General features: G+C 31.6%; 1 protein-coding gene across 4 annotated transcripts in view; it reads right to left on the bottom strand.

The window, feature by feature from the left end:
* The window catches only part of LOC126893198 (tripeptidyl-peptidase 2), a 113,025-nt gene that overhangs the window by 88,963 nt on the left and 713 nt on the right, over positions 1 to 23,349 (bottom strand). The window contains exons 1-5 of one of the 4 annotated variants that reach the window (XM_050663161.1): positions 22,679 to 22,841; positions 22,218 to 22,466; positions 22,029 to 22,157; positions 15,123 to 15,312; positions 7,559 to 7,864 (exon numbers count right to left, since the gene is read on the bottom strand). In XM_050663161.1, coding sequence (XP_050519118.1) covers positions 7,559 to 7,864; positions 15,123 to 15,312; positions 22,029 to 22,157; positions 22,218 to 22,379 — 787 coding nt within the window. In that variant the 5' untranslated portion in view covers positions 22,380 to 22,466; positions 22,679 to 22,841. The other 3 variants (XM_050663159.1, XM_050663158.1, XM_050663160.1) reach the window with 3 other exon arrangements.

Here is a 23,349-nt window from a genome sequence, read left to right on the forward strand (position 1 = left end):
CTGAAGCAAATATATTAAGAACAATAAGAGCCGAAAGAGAAAACAACTACAGAGTGGTGTTTACAAACTAACTTGTGGTGACTGTCCGAAAACTTACATCGGTCAAACTGGCAGAACCTTTGACAAACGGATAGCAGAACACAAACGGGCTTTCAACAATAAAAAAACAGACACTTCTACATACGCACTTCACCTTCTAGATCATAATCATTCTTTTAATGAACAGTTTCAAATTCTGCATATTCAAAATAAAGGCCTTAAGCTATCTTTATTAGAATCTATGGAAAGTAATAAATTGAAAAATACAGATATAATTCTGAATGACCAACTCGAGACAAACAGGTCCCCACTCCTCAACCTCTTCAGTTAAAGACTTTAAAAAGCCAAACCCATAGTAATCTAAATCACTTGAGAAAGGCACTCTGCCGAAACAGCTGTAGTCACATAGTTGTAATCAATTTTGTGGAAGTATAGAAAACAAACGTTTTCAGTGTTTTATTGTTAGTTACATTATTATCTAAAAAAATACTTGATGTTTCGATTTCCAATGCGGAAATCGTGTTCAAAAATATTTTCAAAGAGATTTTCAACACAATTCTGGCGACTTTCTTCAACAAAATTCTTCAAAAGAGGCGACCTTCAGTATGAAAACATTACTACAGAATTGTTTAGATCAAAGAAATGATGTTTTATCTGTTTCATCGATTATGAGAAAGCATTATCAGCAAGGAAATAAGAATTATCGCAAACCTGTATTGGAACCAGACAGCAACCGTACGTTTTCAAAATATCAATGAAACGGAAGATTTCTCAAATAAAAAAGGACTGAGGCAAGGCTGCATACTTCCTCCAATGTTGTTTAATTTATTCGTAGAAAAAGCCTTCGCAGAAGCAGTGGCAGATTCTGATGAGGGTGTTAAAATAAACGGTATATTTATTAACGACATCAGGCATGCCGATGACACAGCGATACAGGCAGATAACATCGAAGATCTTCAACGTCTTTTAAATGTTCTAACTCTTGCAAGTGAAGCTTTGAGTTTGAAAATAAATATCAAGACAAAAACAATGATTATAGGTAGAAATAATTACCCAAACGCAAAGATATACAGGGTGTTTGGTAAATAATGGGCCATAGCTTAACCCTAGATTCCTGAGGTTAAAATAGGTTGATTTAAGCAACTTACCTTAGTACAAAATTTGATAATAACCGAAATACAGAGTGTCAAAGTTAAACTTTTATTTTATTTATTTTTGAATATTTTCTGACAGGCATATGACAACAACACGAAATCTGGTAAGTGGTGCTGGTACTGTATACCCTAGTAAATTATGTTAAACAAACGTTTCTGGCTACTACCAGAGGCGTACGACGGGGGAACGTGAATGGTTGACCCTTCCCAAATTCTACGCCACTGGCGGATTGCTATTTTAGTGCAATTTTTTGATTCTCCAATACTTTCTATGTAAATAACATACTCTTCATTCGTAACGATAAAGCCATTAGTTTTCGAGATATTTGAAGCTAAAAACGAAGGAGCATAATACATTCTTGTCCCAAAGAACCCCCGCTTACCAAATTTCGTGTTATTATTCCATGCCTGAAAATATTCAGAATAAATAAAATATAAGTTTAACTTTGACACCCTGTATTTCGGTTATTATCAACTTTTGTACTAAGGTAAGTTAGCTTTAATCGACCTATTTTAACCTCAGGAATCTAAGGTTAAGCTATGGCCCATTCTTTACCAAACAACCTGTATATGTAGCTGGAAAAGAAATCGAATAAGCCAGGCAGTTTAAATACCTGGGTTGTCTGCTAAATGAGAGTTGTGACCCTGAGACTGAAATGAAGAGCAGAGTACAACTAGTCAGAAATGCTTTTTTGAGGCTTCGTATATTTCTGAGTTATCGCAAGTTAGATTTCAACCTGAGATTCAAGATGCTAAAGTGTTACGTTTGACCTGTTCTCTTATACGAAATGGAAGCACGGACGTTAAAAGCCAGCTCCATTAAGAAACTTGAAGTTTTTAAAATATGGTGGCTTGCGTCGAGTGCTTACAATATCATGGAAGGACAGGGTCAGAAATGACGAACTATTAAGAAGAGTAGGCTTCCAGGATAGAGAACGTTTTGATTATGTAAAAAGTAAGAAGAGGGCCCACTTAGGGCACACATTACGAGTAGAACGATACACTTTTCGGCAATTGATACGGGAAGGAAAGATAGAGGGTAAGAAAGGTTTAGGATGTAAAAAGATGTTATGGCTATGTAATATTCACCAATGAATAGGAATCCACAGTTATGAAATGCTTCGCAATGCTGCTAAGAACAGAATAATTTAATCCTGAATATCTAACATCTCACCTGACAAGACAATATACAGGGCTTTTCACTATATTTTGACCCCCTGTAAACTGCTGTAATTACAGAATTAGAAAAAAATATAAAATACAAATGTTATTCGGTTTTTAAATTATGATTTTTTGACATCTATATCATACTAGACGTCATCCGTCTGGGCGTGATGACGTAATCGACTATTTTTTTAAATGAGAATACTTACTTTACTTTCCATGTCCGGAACACCAACAACTTTAAATTCTGTATTTCCAATGGTTGGCCACATAGATGGCCCTGTCATTTGCTATAGTTAAGTCTTCTTCTGTGCAGGTCTCTCTCATCTCTGTGCATGATAGTAGATGCCGGCTGGTCTGAACCTCGCAACAGTCGCAGGTATCGTCCTCTTGGTATCCCCATTTTTTCAGGTTACTAGCACAATGTGAAACGCCGGTTCTTAGTCTGTTTAGCGCTTTTTCCAAGTCGGATACGGTAAATTGTGTCCAGCAGCCATTTCCTCTGAGGGAGGAAAATGTGTCGCGGTAGCTGACGCTTGCCATAGGTGTATTCGGCGCGTCTCTGGCGCTTCGGGGATGGATCTTGATGTTTTCAGGAAGCTTTTCCGAGATCTTAGTCTGCTTGGCTGAGTTTGGTGGTCATATAAGGGGCGCCTTCGGTCCGTCTCCTGCGTTTTTCGTTCTACCTCTGACGTGACCTTCCTCCTGATAGGTGGTGGAGCAATCCCAGCTATGGGGTATACCTCTTCGATAGGTGTCGGTTTCAGGCAACCCGATATTATACGAACCGTTTCATTTAGAGCCTCGTCGACGTTCTTAGAGTTTGCCCATACTGGTGCTACAAACTCCGCGGCCGAAAAACATAATGCCAAGGCAGAAGTGCGGAGCGTGTGTGGTTGTGCTCCCCATTTTGTATTAGTTAACTTGCGGATGATATTATTTCTGGCACTTACTTTCTTCTTGACATCTTGACAGTGGTATCGGTAAGACAGAGTTCTATCCAGACGGACGCCAAGGTATTTTGGCGTCTCGTTGTGTTCCAGCATCTGACCACACCATTCCACCTCCAGCGGCCTTCGGGCATGCTTGTTTCTCAGGTGGAAAGCATATACCTGGGTTTTTGGGGGATTGGGTTTCAGATGGTTTTTATCGTAGTATAAAGCTAAGTCTCCGAGGGCATCTGTCAGTTTCCCTTCGACTTCATTGAAGGTTCTTCCCTGAACTGCCACAGCTGTATCATCAGCGTAAATAAATTGCCTTGTTTGTTGGTGTATGGGTTGGTCGTTGGTGTATATGTTGTATAGAATCGGCGCGAGGACACTTCCCTGTGGTAGCCCATTTTTTTGGTCCCTCTTATTTCCTTCCGTTCAAAACCATCTTCAATATGTTGGGTTAGATTAAGAATTTGACTGCAGCAGCACTTTCCGGGTCTGAATCCTGCTTGTTCTGGAATAATTTTAGTCTCCACATATTCTGCGATCCGGTTCAGTATCATTCTTTCAATGGCCTTGAAAGGTGGTACAGGAGAGATACAGGTCTAAAACTCTTTGTATCCGCCGGATCCTTTCCTGGTTTTAAGAGGGCTATCACTCTAGCTTTCCTCCAGATTTTGGGGATTTGTAATGTACGGATGCAGCAATTCATCATTTTTACGAGCCACTCTACGATTTTTAGTTCAAAGTTCTTTATTTGTTCTCTTCGTATGTCGTCCAGGCCAGCCGTTTTATTATCTTTCATTTGGTGGATCGCGCCTCTCATCTCCTCTAGACAAAAAGAGGTACCTAGAACATCTCTTTCTTCGTCGATATTCCGTTGGGCTCTCACCTTGTTCTTTCTTGATGTCGTCTTACCGTTCATTAGAAGACGATGGGCTATCTGATCAGGTGTGACTTCTGTCATGTTGACTGCCGGAGCAGCTGGATCGTTGCCAAGATTCCGAATCAGCTTCCAGGTACGTCTGCTGTTTTGTTTCATGTCCAGACTCGTGATCAGCTTGCACCACCTTTCCGTTCTGTTGGCGGATATCGCATGTAACATTTCCTCCCCAAATGAGAATAGGGGTCGTGTGATATATCATTCTAAAGGTTATTAAATTGTCTATTCAGTAATATAAACATTAAGATAATTATTTATACAGTGTCCAAAAAAATTTTTTAAATTAAATTAATTGACACAAAAAGAAGAATGTATGCAATTTATTTAATTCAAAATATCTTCTACTGCTGCCAGAAAACAGAAATAAGTGTTTATTGCACAAATAAACATTGGTTTTTGCTTAAATTCAATGTTCAAATTGCCAAGAGTCAGATGGGTGCCAGTTTGAACATTGAATTCAAGCGAAAAGCAATGTTTATTTGTTCAATAAACATTTACTTCTGTTTTCTGACAGCAGTAGAATGTACTTTGAATTAAATAAATTACATACATTCTTCTTTTTGTGTCAATAAATTTAATTAAAAAAATTTTTGGACACCTTGTATAAATAATTATCTTAATGTTTATATTACTGAATAGAGAATTGAATAACCTTTCAAATGAGCTAGCACACGACTCCTATTCTCATTTAAAAAAATAGTCGATTACGTCATCACGCCCAGATGGATGACGTCACTAGTATGATATATATATATATATATATATATATATATATATATATATATATATATATATATATATATATATACAGGGTGCGCCAAACCTCTGGTCTTCTTTGATTACGGCTAAACTATGAGATATACAAAAAAATGTTTATAACATAACTAATGTGTATCAAAGAGGTCTATAATTTAAAATTATTTTCAATTATACAGGGTGAGTCAGAATGACGGTATGAACCAAAGTTGTATTTTTTTAAATGGAACACCCTGTATATTAAATCATTTTTGAATATATTATTTAAAAATATGAAAAATTTGTATAAGGTCTTATAGGCCTAAAGTTAATAATTTTCGAAATATTTACATTTTTATTGAGAAAAATGGTAATATTTATAGGGTTGTGGATTATGTTTCCAAGGAAATAAAAATTTAGGTGATAGGTCAAAGTTTTTAAAATATAGTGTTATTTTTAAATAATTTAATATTTTTTACTTTTAGCCATAAAATATACAGTGTGATCACTATTTGCAAATACAAAATTTTCTCATTTTTTTTAAATGGGACACCCTGTATATTAGTTTTGCGTTTGGTAGTAAATATTACAACCTTTCTTTTGGTATAAAGTTGTATGTACTTAGCTTGTTTCGTTTTGTAGATATTTTAAAAAAACTATAGATTTTACGTTTTTGCGGATTTTTTATTTAAAAATTTTTTTGCAAAAAAAATAATTATAATCTGGTTTTAGAAACATACACTAAAATATAAAATATGAAAATAAAAACGTAATTAAAGATTAAAATAAATCGTATGCTAGTACAATTCAATTGAATTTAATAACTTTAAATTATTTTACAAAAAATATTTTACCATATTAATGAATACATAAATTAGTTACTAAATTAAATAAACAACCAAATTTTAAATCAATCGTAGTAATTCTTCTACCGCAGCAACTTTCCTATACCAAATTAATTGTTAGTTATATTGTATTTACGAGTAAGATCAGTTAATAACTTTTTAATTTACCTATATCTTGAGAACGTATAAAGTATGCTTTGAAACAAATGAACGTTATGGAAGTATATTAAGAAGTAAATAGTATCTATGTACCTACATCTGGTAATAAAATTTCTAATGGTTTCGCCCAAAACAAATGTCATATCAAAAAATGTTTCGGTTAAAAAATTAAAATTTAAAATAAAAAAAATTGTTACAAAAATTTCAACTACAAAAGTATTTCCAGTTTTTGTGACACCAGTAAATACTATTTATATTAATAAATAATTTGGATGATACATTTAACATTCATTTGTTTCAAAGCATACTTTATAATAATTTTTATATTCTCAAGATGTATGTAAGTAAATTTAAAAGGTAAATTAAAAGTTTAACTACATACAATTTAACTAACAATTAATTTGGTACAGGAAAGTTGCTGTAGTAGAAAAATTACTACGGTTGATTTAAAATTTGGTTGTTTATTTAATTTAGTAACTAATTTATGCATTCATTAATATGGTAAAATATTTTTTGTAAAATAATTTAAAGTTATTAAATTCAATTGAATTGTACTAGCATACGATTTATTTTAATCTTTAATTACGTTTTTATCTTCATATTTTATATTTTAGTGTATGTTTCTAAAACCAGAATATAATTATTTTTTTTGCAAAAAAATTTTTAAATAAAAAATCCGCAAACACTTAAAATCTATAGTTTTTTTTTAAATATCTACAAAACGAAACATGCTAGGTACATACAACCTTATACCAAAAGAAAGGTTGTAATATTTACTACAAAACGCAAAAGTAATATACAGGGTGTCCCATTTAAAAAAAATGAGAAAATTTTGTATTTGCAAATAGTGATCACACTGTATATTTTATGGCTAAAAGTAAAAAATATTAAATTATTTAAAAATAACACTATATTTTAAAAACTTTGACCTATCACCCAAATTTTTATTTCCTTGGAAACATAATCCACAACCCTATAAATATTACCATTTTTCTCAATAAAAATGTAAATATTTCGAAAATTATTAACTTTAGACCTATAAGACCTTATACAAATTTTTCATATTTTTAAATAATATATTCAAAAATGATTTAATATACAGGGTGTTCCATTTAAAAAAATAAAACTTTGGTTCATACCGTCATTCTGACTCACCCTGTATAATTGAAAATAATTTTAAATTATAGACCTCTTTGATACACATTAGTTTTGTTATAAACATTTTTTTGTATATCTCATAGTTTAGCCGTAATCAAAGAAGACCAGAGGTTTGGCGCACCCTGTATATGTCAAAGAATCATAATTTAGAAATCAAATACCTTTTGTATTTTACATTTTTTTTTAATCTGTAAATAAAGTAGTTTACAAGGGGTCAAAATATAGTGAATAACCCTGTACAGTGAACCCCTACGCAGACATGGATTGACACCTTAAGAAGAAGTAGACTGAGCACTGTAAAACAGATATTTGTGTAACTGTCATAGTTCTTACAAATTATAGACCATCCATACAACTACATATACCCAGTAAAATCAATTAAAACCACTGAATTATTCTCTAAAAGAAATTATATTAAGAAAAACTTACAACAAACCCCTACTAACTCCAATACATCTCCATTTTCATGGACATTTACACTAAAATTTAAATTATCTGTCTCTGTTAATGGTGCGAATTCATGAGTGACACTGTATTCACCAAGTAGAGGACATTTTGATAAATCACCATCGTCTGATGTATCTACACAACACATCCAATGTTGGCCATTATGGAAAAGAATGCAGTCATAGACAGGTCCTACATCATTGTATTTTTTATCAAAATTAACTAGAATATCTTGCATGGTTTCTATATTTTCTTTTTCTAGTTTTTCAACATCGATGAGTGTCTTATCTAAAATTTAACACAAGTAAATCAAATCTTACTTAAACAATAACACTGTAGGGAAATAAGCAAAAAAAACCCTGTTCGGGACTAAATAATCCAGGTACTTATCTGACAACTATATTAGATATTGTAAAGCCATAGGAAGAAAACTAACATGTTTTCTGTCATGAGTTCGGAGCCGTTTTTAATTATTACCAATTTAGTGCAAAAAACGCGATTTTTTGCACCTTATTAAAAAGCTAAATAATTGATATAAAATTACAAAATTTTATTTTTAAGAACATTGAAAAATATTCAAGATGGCGATTTTTGAAAGTTAAAAAAGAATTTGTTGCTTCGCAAACTGAAAAATACGGCAAAATCGTTATTTGTTAATAACTATTATTAAAATTAACCTATAACTTTGGTATTTCACCCAAGAGTTATTATATTTATGTAAGTCTTTATCTTTAAATTGAAACCAATTACTTTTTTTTTTAAATTATTGTAAATTTTAAACAAATTAAGTGGCAATTAATAAAATAATTCTTACTTTTATCAAATCGTCCCAGTATAACTATCTATTTCTTTCAAATTTGTGGAAAAATTATCAGCTTTTCGAATATGTAAAACGATTTTTTCCACGGACATTTTTAAAATTATTCTAAATGTTTATAAACTAAAAATATAATTTTGCATTAGGATTTTCGACTATAATACTTAAATAACTTTTTTTATCTTTTTTAATATACACTACTCCAAGAAATTAACACACCACCTTAAAAATGGGTAATTTTTGATGTCTCGAATTTCCTAAACCTGTCGTCCGATTAAGTGATTTTTTTAATATGTTATAGCCTAATTTTTTTACAATATCGCTGTAATAATATTGTTGCTTGATAGGTGATTTCTCATTGTATACCGGGTGTACCAATCAAACTGTGTTTTTTTCTCAAAGTTCACCACTGCGGAATATTCTAGCATTTATAAAATACTGAAATTAAAACCCAGCTATATCTTTAGATTTTCATAATATTCTGTTTTTTGATTCAATCGCTTATGTTGGATAATAAAAAAGTTTTCTTGACATAAAATAAAAGATTGACATTTTCTTACTAACTGACGATTTATTTATTGCTCTAAAACCGGTTGAGATATGCAAATTAAATTTGGTAGGTTTTAAGAGGTAGTTTATGTGCATTTTTTGACATACAATTAAGAATTTTATATTCACCATTGGCGTGCATAAGGATAATATGACCCGTATACGCGCCAGTGGAGAATATAAAATTCTTAATTGTATATCAAACAATGCGCAATAACTACCTCTTAAAACCTACCAAATTTCAATTGCATATCTCAACCGGTTTTAGAGCAATAACTAAATCGTCAGTTAAGTTTGCCGCATGGCTAGTTGTTAAAGTACCTAACTTTTTTATTATCCAACATATGTGAATGAATAAACAAACAGAATGTTAAGAAAACCTAAGGCTATAGTTGGACTTTAATTTCAGTATTTTATAAAGGGAAAAACAATTAGTACATGTAACAAATATAAATACCTGGGTATGAAAATCACGAATGATGGAACACTGAACGGAGCCATTAAAGAACGAAATACTCAGGACAGGAAAGCAATTACGCTCCTAAACTCAGTACTCTGGGACAAACAGATAAACAACCAAAACAGGAAAAAGATCTATAACGCCGTAGTGAAAAGCATTATAACATACAGCTGCGAAGTATGGCCTATGAAGGAAAAATCAAAACGAATGTTAAAGGTCACCGAAATGGATTTCTGGAGAAGAGCTGCAGGAAGATCAAGAAGAGAACATGTCACCAATGAACGGATACGAGAAATAATGAAGGTCACATACAGGGTGTTTGGTAAAGAATGGTCCATAGCTTAACCTTAGATTCCTGAGGTTAAAATATATCGATTTAAGCTAACTTACCTTAGTACAAAAGTTGATAATAACCTAAATACAGGGTGTCAAAGTTGAACTTTTATTTATTTTTGAATATTTCCTGACAGGCATGGAACAACAACACGAAATTTGGTAAGTGGTGCTGGTATTGTACAATCTACTAAATTATGTTAAACAAACGTTTCTGGCTACTACCAGAGGCGTATGAAGGGGGAACATGGATGGTTGACCCTTGCGATTGAACATGGCGGATGGCGGAATAGCTATTTTCGTGCAATTTTTTTATTCTCCAATACTTTCTATGTAAAAAAACATACTCTTCATTCGTAACGATAAAACCATTAGTTTTCGAGATATTTGAAGCTAAAAACGAAGGAGCATAATAATTAATCAAAATAAGTGTGCCTTTTCATTTTTAACTTCAAATATCTCGAAAACTAATGATTTTATCGTTACGAATGAATAGTATATTATTTGCGTAGAAAGTATTGGGGAATCTAAAAATTATGCTAAAATGGCAGTTTTATCAGTGTAGTAGAATTTGAGAAGGGTCAACCATTCACTTTCCCCTGTCGTACGACTCTGGTATTAACCACAAACGATTATTTAACATAATTTAGTAGGGTGTACAGTATCTACACTTTCTGCCAAGTACCATAAGGATATGTCAAATAGTTTTATAGTATCGGGCACACATAGTTCTTAAAGTTTTAAAAAAGAATAAATTAAAATAAAACAATATGAAAAAAAAATTTAAGAAACGCTTTTATTTATTTATGAGTGACTAAAAGTTAAAATATGAAAAAATCAACTAAAAAGTAAAAAAAAAAATCAAACTCGACGGATTATTCAAAAAAACGTTCTTTAAAAAATGAAAAAAATCTAACACATTCGTTAAAGAAAAGCGTGGGATGAAAACCGTTTATTCGATGAAGACGCGCCCCACGCTTTTCTTTAACGAATGTGTTAAATTTTTTCATTTTTTTAACGAACGTTTTTTTCGAATAATACGTCGAGTTTGATTTTTTTTTCTTTTTTGCTTTTTAGTTGATTTTTTTATATTTTAACTTTTAGTCACTCATAAATAAATAAAAGCGTTTCTTAAAAAATGTTTTTCATATTGTTTTATTTTTTACTTTTTAGTCATACACTTTTCAAACATTAAAATATACCGTCATGTTTAAAAAAAAAAAGGATGTAGGTATATGACAGATACCTTTTTTGTATTTATTTGATACATACATTGTACATTTTCTGTAATTTCTTCATACATTTCTTAAATCAAAATCATTATTTACGACATAATACTTTACAATTGCACGGTGTAGATGCTGTTAATTTCTCGCAATGAAGTTCTTCGATGCGCAAGCCGTCTAAAGGTACGTATCCATACAAGGGTAAACCTCGCTCGGTGTAGTAGCTCCACTTAGTGGATACGTCGGTGATCGCCGCTTGGCGCGTACACTCTTCGTTTCAACCGGTTTGCGGTTTATATGTAAGGGAGCTCACGCTGTATCCATTTGAGCAGCTACACCGAGCGGGGTTCACCCTTGTATGGATAAGTACCTTAATGATCGCACTCGGTTCAATGAAACGTAAGCTTTGCAGTCTCAATGCAGGCTTTTAAGCCTGTGCTTACGCAAACACTTTCGGGCCCAAGTTCACGACAGCGCAGCGTAGTTAACAGTCGAACCTTGCGTTTTATGGACAGTCGAAGCCCACGACAATAAGGGCAGCATTCGTCCCTCTGCGGTGCCATAACTTTTTTTCGCTGAAAACTGGATAGAAATCGGGCAGAAACTGGATAAATTTGAAACTTTATTGTTTATATATGAAGAATAACGTAAACAAATAACGTAAAAAGTGAAATTATGTATAGCTCATGTAATTAGCTACAATCTGTAAAAGTTTCAAGTTTCTACATTGTAAAAAACAAGAGAATTTAAGCATTTTCCATTAAAATATTTTTGTTTTATTTAAACAATTTATAAACATAAAAAAATTTTTTTTGATCGACTATTCGTGTATTGTTCCCGCGAATCCATATGTCTGCAAAATTTCATTCATTTACATTGACGAAAAGGCAGTCAAATGAACGTCTAAAGATTTGACGCAAACGATTGAACTAAATAAAAGCGTTTAAAAAAAGAATACTTTAAAATAATTTGACATATCCGTGTGATACTTGGCAGAAACTGTAGGCACTGTACACCGTACTAAATTATGTTAAATAATCGTTTGTGGTTAATACCAGAGTCGTACGACAGGGGAAAGGGAATGGTTGACCCTTCCCAAATTCTACGCCACTGATGAAACTGCTATTTTGGCATAATTTTTAGATTCTCCAATACTTTCTATGCAAATAATATACTCTTCATTAGTAACGATAAAGTCATTAGTTTTCGAGATATTTGAAGTTAAAAATGAAAAGGCACACTTATTTTGATTAATGTATTATGCTCCTTACGCCCGGTTTCATAATCAACTTAAAGTGAACATTAACTAAAGTTCACTTTAACGTTGACATTTACCCATATTAATTGCATTGTAAAGGTACCAACTTAAAATTTGAAGTCCACATTAACTGATTATGAAACCGAGCGTTAGTTTTTAGCTTCAAATATCTCGACAACTAATGGCTTTATCGTTACGAATAAAGAGTATGTTTTTTACATAGAAAGTATTGGAGAATCAAAAAATTACACTAAAATAGCAATTCCGCCAGTGGCGTAGAATTTGGGAAGGGTCAGCCATTCACGTTTCCCCGTCGTACGCCTCTGGTAGTGGCCAGAAACGTTTGTTTAACATAATTTAGTAGATTGTACAATACCAGCACCACTTACCAAATTTCGTGTTGTTGTCCCATGCCTGTCAGGAAATATACAAAAATAAATAAAATAAAAGTTTAACTTTGACACCCTGTATTTCTGTTATTATCAACTTTTGTACTAAGGTAAGTTAGCTTAAATCGACCTATTTTAGGCTCAGGAATCTGAGGTTAAGCTATGGCCCATTCTTTACCAAACACCCTGTATACAATAAATGGCGAAATCAACGAAATACAACTAAGATGGTTTGGTCACGTACAAAGAATGCATTAAGACAGAATCCCAAAACAAGTACAAAGCTGGAAACCGCAAGGTAGAAGAAGAAGAGGTAGACCGAGGAAAAGTTGGCAGGCAGGAATAAACAAAGCCATGGATGAAAGAGGTCTGTAAGTAGATCAATGTGCGGACAGAGAGGAATGGCGAACGGGTATCGGAAGACGGAGAACGTTATAAACCGATAATATATATATTTATACAAACTGGAACATGAAGTAAAAACCACTTCTATGTAAAAGGTATATTTACTAAAAATTTTTAAAAATCCCAATGGATTCAATAAAATGAGTTCATCAGAACGTTTTCAAACCTATCGGTCCATCATCAGTGAATTTGAATATTCGCAAAATAGCCCCAGAACCAAACAATGATTGTGATTTTAAATAAATTTTATAATCGGCGTTTAGCCTTTTTAATTTTATTTTAACATAATGTAGATTTATTTATAATCACAATCATTGTTTGGTTCTGGGGCTATTTTGCAAGTATTCAAATTCACTGATGATGGACCGATAGGATTGAAAACGTTCTGATGAACTCATTTTATTGAATCCATTGGGATTTTTAAAATTTTTTAGTAAATATACCTTTTACATAGAAGTGGTTTTTACTTCATGTTCCAGTTTGTTTAACTATAAGGTATACAGCCAACCCAGGGAACTACCCCTTTTTAGTTTATATATATTTATATATTTAAATGCTAGAATATTCCACAGGGTGTGGTGAACTTGGACAAAAAAACAGTTTGATTGGTACACCCGGTACACAGTGACAATTTACCTGTGTAGCAACAATAATATTATTACAGCGATATTGTTAAATATTTAGGCTATAACATATTAAAAAAAGAATGTGTGTGTACTTTGTACGCACGTAAGAAGTTATACTTCTATTATAATATAATCTAACTTCATATTATGATTTCAACGAAATCAATATACCTATTTTAGAAAAAAACAAAAAGAATACCAAAAATTAAAAAAAAAAAAAAGGGTATGACGTCCGGATTCGAACAGGGGACCTCTCGATCCCTAGGTGAACGCTCTACCGATCAGCTACCGCGGCTTTTGTATTCAGTCGATCATTTCTAGGACATAATTACAATCACGGTGACAGATACATTAATTGAAAATAAACATTTTCAATAATACTTATTAGGAGGAAGACAAATCCACAGACATAAAAATTATGATAAATGTATTTACTAAAAACACTAATAATATATTCTTTTCACGCACACCTTATTTGCGCTACATAACTTAAAAGATGTAGCGACTAATACCATACTGTCGGTGTGCGCATGCGCCAGGGAATGTACAAATTCACCCTCGCGCCTAAAGAAGTATAACTTCAAAAATCACTTAAATCAGACGACTGGTTTAGGAAATTCGAGACATCAAAAATGACCCATTTTTAAGGTGGTGCATTAATTTCTTGGAGTAATGTATGTTGATAGTATAAGTCTTCTACTTTCATTTGGCACCCGCAGAATTGCCCTATCTTCATTATTTTATGTCTTATGTTATTGCAAAACAAGGTCTTTGGGATAAACAAATAGAATACCTTTTAAACTAATTGATGGAGCGGTCTCAAATTTTAAGGGTTTGTTAAGTATCCCAATACCCAACTTTGGGTGAGCTACCATAGTTCTAGGTTAATTTTAATAATATTCATTAACATATATATCGATTTTGCCTTATTTTGCAGTTTGCCAAGCAACAAATTTTGTAATTTTATGTCAACTATTTATCTTTTGAATGGGGTGAAAAAAAAATCGAAAAAATCGCGTTGTTTGCACTAAATTGTTAATAATTAAAAAACGTCTCAGAACTCTAGGCAAAAAACAAGTGGGTTTTCTTTGTATAGGTCTACAATAACTAAAAAAGTTTTCAGATACCTGGATTATTCAAAGTCCTGAGCAAAAATCTTTTTTTCCCTAAACTATAAGTTGTTTATTTGAATTTTAGACAAGTGGAATATTTGTGCAAACATGGAAGGTGGTTTTATGATTTCTAACATGAATGATTATTCCAAGTAAAAAAAGCAAACATTGAAATATTAATTTTGAACAGTTAAATTAGTTTATTTCTTAAGAACAAAGTGACTTTAAATCTGTTAAATTTTATCCCAAAATTGCATTTTTTTAAAGTTATACACACCATATAGATCTAAGGTTGTCATTAAATTCAATTCAGTACATTCAGGAGAGATATTTCAAAATTATACAAGAAAAAATGTTTGAATAGTTCATACTTTGATGTTTTGCTTCAAATGAAGACAAGTTTCTGGAAACCTCACTTAATACTTCTCTATGGTGTAATTCCCAACTCTTTTTCTTATATTCTGCTTTTACACGATCTTTTAGTCTGTCAGGATAAAGATCGAATGCATGTTTTACTCCTATTCTGTATGTATTATCAGGATTTGTCCATGTTGCAGGAATCTAAAATATTAAATAAAAAGCAGCTGTTTATAATTTGTAAAAGTCCAGGATCCCGGGCCCATTTTCACTATACAGGGTGGGGCATTAGTGTGACAAAGTCCAATTACTCGTTTGTCGTAAGAGATACGAAAAAAAGTTATTTAGGTAAAAGTTGGGGCACAGATAGTATCATAATTTAAAAATATTTTCAAATATACAGGGGCGTCCGTATTGACAGGGTGACAAAAACCTATGTTTTTTTAAATGAAACACCCTGTATATTTTTGCATTTTTGGATTCTCCTCAATGTTCCCTTTCTTAAAATATAGGGTTTTGTAATATTATATGGGTTACTTTAAAAGATAATTACGTGTTTTTGTTAATTTCGTAGCAATATTTACACCCCGTAAAATGGTAGTGATTAGATATCAAATTTTCTATTTACGTTCAAATCATTTTCAATATAGTCTACTATTGTTAAACATTAACAGTATAGCGAAATGTATAATTTTTGTATACAGGGTGGGTCGAAACTCGGAATGAGTATTTTCTGAGTTTTCTTATATGGAACACCCTCTATTTTAGTATTGAAGTGAAATGATATTTTATGATACTTTTTTATTTCTTAAGCATTCCCTATACCTAAGTGATTTAATTTGTGAGTTATTCGTGATTCTTTGAGCCAAACATTAATTGCAACAAAAATTACGTGAAATTTTATTACGTGGCAGTGAAAATATTCAATTAAAAATAATTTTTCGAAAAGACATACATCATAATCTAGCCTGATCCTTAATTTATTAATATTGGATGAGATATCCAAATAAATTTGTAGGTGTTGGTGCGCAAAATATTAATAAAAACATACAATATTCTATCTAGTCCGCTATGACAATAAATTTGCTTTAAAACATTACAGTATTTTTATAGTTCTACTTGCTTTGTTGCCATTACTAATATGAACTTTTCTAATGAGGAACTGATTAATAATGTTTTTGTGCTAGTGCAGTATAACCAAAATGTGCTACTAGCAATAAGAATTTTTTATCAAAAATTCCTTAATAGACGACAACCAAGAAGAGAAACGTTTGAAAATATACTAGAACGGTTTCAACATACTGGACACTTAGATTATGATAAATCTGATCGAACAAAAATTTTGAAAATGAAGAAAACAGGAAATAAATGTAATCCTTAGTGTCACTGAGGATCTGCATATTAGTACAACCGTTCTTGAAATCCAAGTATCAACGGTCTGTTGAGATCGTTTCAGTATACTTTCAAAAGTTTATCTTCTTGGTTGTAGTCTCTCAGGGAATTGCTGATAATAAATTGTTATTGCAAGTAGCTCATTTTTGTTATACTCTCCTAGCACAAAGCCATTTTAGTCAGTTCCTCATTAGAAAAACTCATATTAGTAAAGGTAACAAATCAACTGGAACTATATAAATACATTCACCGGCACGAAAAACGGGCACCCCAAAAAGGGTCATTTTTGATGTCTCGTATCTCCTAAACCTGTTGTCCGATTTAAGCATTTTTTTTAGTATGTTATGCCCTTATTCTTTAACAATATAGCTGTAATAATATTGTTGCTAGAAATGTAAATTTTCATTGTATACCGGGTGTACCAATCAAACTGAGTTTTTTTCTCAATTTTCACAACACCCTGTGGAATATTCTAGCCTTTGTAAAATATTGAAATTACAACCAAACGATAATCCCAGGTTTTCTTAACATTCTGTTTTTTTATTTATTTGCTTATGTTATGTTCTTTATCAATACAGGGTGTTTCTACATAAGTGCGACAAACTTTAAGGGGTAATTCTGCTTGAAAAAATAATGACCGTTTGCTCGATAAACCTTTGTCCGCAAATGCTTCGTTTCCGAAATACGGGATGTTGAATTTTTTCTTACAAACTAACGATTTATTTATTGCTCTAAAACCTGTTCAGATATGCAAATGAAATTTGGTAGGTTTTAAGAGGTTTTTTGCGCATTTTTTGACATATAACAAACAATTTTATATTCACCATTGGCGTGCATACTGGTCATATTGGTTTTTTTTTTAATTTAATAAAACTCCAACAGGAATCTTCTGATTATTGCTATCTGATCATTACTATGATCAATAAGCAAGTTAGTTCTATATACAAAATATTATAAAAAACTTATCTAAGGTCATATTCAACAATATTCCTTAGGCTCCAATATATTACAGTACTACTAGCTAACGTGTACACTTTAGCCGCACTTTGCTCTGCTTTTTCACTTTCACGCACTTGAACTTATTGCACTAACTCGAACGGCTTCGTTCTCTTAAGTCTTCTTATCTGGTTGGCGTTGTCTAGGAGATTGATGGCCTCGACATTCACATGGTTGGAGAGCCTTTGTTCATGACTCTCGGCAAACTTACTTACTGTCTGGATAACCGTATCCATCTGGAGGTCTCGATGAAGATCACAGTTTCTGAAGTACCATGGAGCTTTGACGATGTTCCTTAATACTTTATTCTGATATCGTTGTATAATTTGGATGTTACTTTCTTTTGTACAGCCCCATAGCTGTATCCCATATGTCCATATCGGTTTAAGGACTTGCTTATACAATAACAATTTGTCATATTGGGTGAATATAAAATTTTTAATTGTATGTCAAAAAATGCGCAATAACTACCTCGTAAAACCTACCAAATTTCATTTGCATATCTCAACCGGTTTTAGAGCAATAAATAAATCGTTAGTTTGTAAGAAAAAATTCAACATCCCATATCTCGGAAACGAAGCATTTGCGGACATAAGTTTATCAAGCAAACGGTCATTATTTTTTCATGCAGAATTACCCCTTAAAGTTTGTCGCACTTATTTAGAAACACCCTGTATCGATAAAGGACATGGCTAGTTGTTAAAGTCCCTAACTTTTTTACTAACGAACATAAGCGAATAAATAAAAAGACATAATGTTAAGAAAGCCTGGGGCTGTATTTCAAATTTCAATATTTTATAAAGGCTAGAATATTCCACAGGGTGTCGTGAAAATTGAGAAAAAAACCCAGTTTGATTGGTACACCCGGTATACAATGAAAATTTACCTGTCTAGCAACAATATTACTACAGAGATATTGTTAAAGAATAAGGCTACAACATTTTGAAAAAATTACTTAAATCGGACAACAGGTTTAGGAAATATGAGACATCAAAAATGACCCATTTTTTGGGGTGCCCGTTTTTCGTGCCGGTGAGTTAATTATAATGTCAAATGTTTAAGCAAATTTTGTGTCATAGCCAACTAGGGAGAATTTTGTATGTTTGACTAATATTTTACGCACCAACAACATTAACTACCATTGTATTTGGATATCTCATCCAATAAAGATCAGGCTAAATTATTATGTATTTTTATTTCAAAAAATTATTTTTGATTGGATATTTTCACGGCCACGTAAAAAAATTTCACGTAATTTTTGTTGTAATTAATGTTTGGCTTAAAGAATCACGAATAACTTACAAATTAAAGCACTTAGGTATAGGGAATGCTTAAGAAATAAAAAACTACCATAAAATATCATTCCATTACAATACTAAAATACGTACTTAAATACGTCTTAAATAGTTCTATTTAAGAAAACTCAGAAAATACTCATTCCGAGTTTCAACCCACCCTGTATACTAAAATTAAACATTTCGCTATACTGTTAATGTTTAACAATAGTAGACTATATTAAAAATCGTTTGAACGTAAATAGAAAATTTGATATCTAATCACTACAATTTTACGGGGTGTAAATATTGCTACGAAATTAACAAAAACACGTAATTATCTTTTAAAGTAGCCCGTATAATATTACAAAACCCTATGTTTTAAGAAAGTAAACATTAAGGAGAATCCAAAAGTGTAAAAATGTGTTCTATTTAAAAAAAACATAAGTTTGTGTCACCCTGTCAATACGGACGCCCCTGTATATTTGAAAATATTTTTAGATTATGGTACTATGTGTGTCCCAACTTTTACCTAAATAACTTTTTTTCGTATCACTTACGACAAACGAGTAATTGGACTTTGTCACACTAATGCCCCACCCTGTATATTACTTACAAGCTAATTTTTCATGAGTATTTTTTATTTTGATGAGATACCCAACCTTTTGTTCTTACAATAATTTTCATTTGTTTTAGCAGGGATAAAATACGTTGATTTGACTATTCTCAAAAATTTATTGCTAACTAGGCTTTTAGACCAGGGCGCATCTGTTAAAATATTAGTACATTTGGATGTTGTCAACATCATGTTGAGAGGTGACTCTTATTTTTTTACAGAAATTGCTTGGAATTAACCAATATAATGATAATTGAGTTATCCTCCACTCAAAAAGGTCCGGAACATTGTTTAAATAATCAAAATGTCAAGAAATGAAGGAAAAATTCGATTTTTGATTATAACTTTAAAAGTATTCATTTCCGAGAAAAGTTGCACTGACATAAAAGTTGCATAATTAAATTTCCTATAAGATAGGATTGGCTACAAATTTTAAAAATTGTCACCCTTGTTGCAAAATAGCAATAATTGCGAAAAAACCATAAAAAACAAGTATTCGCCTTTTACTTTTTTCAACCATTTATGCTACACTTAAGACGTTCAGATTTCACCCAAAAAAACTTTATGATATAATAAAACAATACTGTAAATTTCATTAAGCTCGGTCCAATAAATTTTGCAATCCAGCTTTCGCAAAAAATGCATTTTTTCAAAATGTTGCAGGACTGAAAATAAAGCAGATAGCACGTTGAATTTTTTTACGTATAGAAGAACACTATACCTTTCATTTGCAATTTGCAAAATCGGTTAATTAGCACGGCGTCAGGAATTTTTTTAAATAAACAATAAGTTTTTTTATAAACAAATAAAATATCTTTTACACTACGCAATCAAATTAAATTTATAAAAGCTCATTGGAACGGTCTTTAAAAACGCTTCTTTAAAAAACATTTAGGTGTTGTTCGGTAGTTTCCAAGATACAGACTTTTAAAGTTGAGTGCCATTTACAACAAAAGTATAAAAGTGAATTTTTTTGCGCTAAAATGTTTATCATTAATTTGAAGCTCTTTCTGTGTACAAATTTTCGTATTGTTTGAAAATCACAAACACTTTAGAAAAAATTAATAAACATATTCCGGATTAGTAAAAAACACTAATTATTGAGCTGAGAAAAAAATGAAATCTAACTTTCAAAATGGAAACATAAAAAAATTACATTATCTTGGGTTCTAGTGAAGCGATTTTTATCATTTTTTTTAAACTGATATAACTCGAAGCGAAAATCACAAATACTGTAGGTACTGAAAAATTTTTAGTACATCTTGATATAAATAAATAAATTTGTTTATTGCAAAATAAAAACACATACTCTGCCATTTGAAATAATACTTTTTTAGCAAAAACTTTCTTTGATCAAATATTTTAACTTAGAGAATAAAAGTTTATTATTTTTAAACATATGCAATTGTTTAAACAATATTTCACAAACAATAATCAAATTAGTTTGATTTTTGCGGAATTAAAATATTAAAATACAACAAAATATCCATCCATCATCCAATGGCACTACAGCCCAAATCAAGCCTTGGCCTCCTTCAATAAGCTTCTCCAATCATTTCGATTTACCGCTGTTCTTTTCCATGAACGCGTTCCCAGGAAGTTCCTGGCATCCTCATCGACTTCGTCTTCCCATCTCTTTTTAGGTCTTAACAACAACAAAATATAGAGTAAGAAAATAATATAAGTATACCTATCAGATAGCGCTGTTTCACATTATAAGAATTTTGACTGTACAATGGTTGAAATTTACATAGCGGCTCACCCTTCTCTGAATGTTTCAAGCGGTGAAGGGAGAAATATTCCATATGATTGCTTGAGCCACTATGTAGATTTTAACCATCGCACGATCAAAATTCTTTTAATGTGAAACAGTGCATAGATTGGTAGAAATTTTGTTGGAAATTAACTTGTGTAAATCTAACATTTTACATTTTCCAAATAGAATATATAATTTTTCATTACAATATTAAAATATTTACACTTAAGTACCTGTTGCTTTTAAAAACTATTTAAAAAGTCACTACAAGTATAAACACTGTTATATAGTCATTTTCCACAGCTTTGTTTTTTTGGACATATCTGGTTTCTGAAGCGACTGATTCAATTATCGTAAGAACAAAAGTTGGGCATCTAGTCAAAATGAAGCTACTCACGAAAAATTAGCTTGTTAGTAATAAATGGTAAAAATCGACATCTGATACCAGACTTCAATATGGAAAAGTCTATTTTTCATTTTATCAATCTTTTTTTCTAATAAATATACTAAAACGTTCCACAAACACTTAGTTTTATATACTCACACATTATCTCAATTATTTTCACACAAATTAACCTAGTTAATTTTTAGGAACTTTTTGTATTTGTACAATTATTTGTTCATTTTAATAATATAAAGCAACAGATCGTGCAAATCTTAGATGTTTTTAAATACCCCGCTGTTTAACATATTATTGTTTTCTGTATTTGTCATGAAATTACTTGGAAAATCTAGGTCAGCATGCAACCTTGTTTAACCATATAAATTGTCTTATAGAATGTCTTTAAAAATGATAACATTAAACATAGCCCCCTAAGATTCAATTGGGTGATATTACTAAAACGTATACATGTCCTTTGAAAACACTTTTTGACTGGAAACATACCTGTAATTTTTTTCCTGTGAGTCCCGTAATGAAACCATCAATGGGGGTAACTTTTGTAGTGGTATTTACATCCCCACAGCCACTACAATCGAACCTTTCTACAATCTTAACTTTACCATCAGATGTTACCTGGAAAATAAAAAAATTCAAACAAAACGAAACTCATATTAATTATCAATTAAGTTTTACCTTTAATCCAGGTGCTCCAGGATCAATTCCTGAATCCAATATTGCAATTACAATTCCTCTGCCATCATAATTTGGATATTTTGAAAGAAAAGATGTCAGCCCAGTTTCTTTTTTTGGTAAAAGACTCACAGTGGGAAAATCGCTGCTAGCCATTTCCATCATATCACTTTTATTGATATAATTAAATTTTAGTTCAGAAAATTAGTTTCTTGTGTGCAATTACCAGCAGTGAAATTAAATGTTTCCTTCCTACAGAACAAAGGGGTTAAAATAGTATATTTTCACTCTTACCTACACTATCATTCCTTGTTATTATAGTTGAATGTTTAATTTAAAATTATTATAAATTTGCAGTTTATTATAACCTACTATAATAACAATTAAATAAAAATTTGTCTTAAATTTTGCAGGTCATGTTACCACTTATGACAACCACAATAAAAATGGAACTGACTACTAACCGACATGCCACTGGTCTCTGGTCCAGATTGTAGTGGCTAATAACACGTAATATAAATTTGTTGAGGAAATAAATAATGAATTTTAACTATAATATAATTATATAATAGCTGATAATTAAGTAATGTGGCTAACTTCTCGGACCCTCCAACTTAATGAAGTCCAAGTAACTAATAATTTAAAAATGTATTAAATGGTTTTTAGTATAGGGCTTTTCATCGATTGTTATTTGTTTCGATCTTCTGTCATGTGTCAAATAATATTAATATATCTACGTCGTACCACAAACCATATATACTCATAGACGTTTCACGTAAATTGTCAAGGTCAAGACAGCAAATTAGTTACCATTCCAATCCAGAGATGTCGCTGTCAGTAAATTCTCTTGTCATATTTAACAACTGACAGTTGACAATTAAATTAATTTGTTATTTACTTTTTATTTTACAGTTTGTGGCTTAATTATTTTATTATAGTGGTGTTACGTTTTTAATTAGATTTAATCACAATTTTAATCTATTATATTAACCTCCTCCCCGTTTTTATGAGTAGAATTTTTAGTTTACATTGATCATCCCGTGTTGTGTTTCTCCACATTTAAAAAAACAATATATTAGATCCTGAAACAGTTTATTCCAATAGACAAGTGTGTCATCAACATTTCGGGCCTATA

The sequence above is a fragment of the Diabrotica virgifera genome, chromosome 10 (genome assembly GCF_917563875.1).
Source record: "Diabrotica virgifera virgifera chromosome 10, PGI_DIABVI_V3a".
NCBI lineage: Eukaryota > Metazoa > Arthropoda > Insecta > Coleoptera > Chrysomelidae > Diabrotica > Diabrotica virgifera.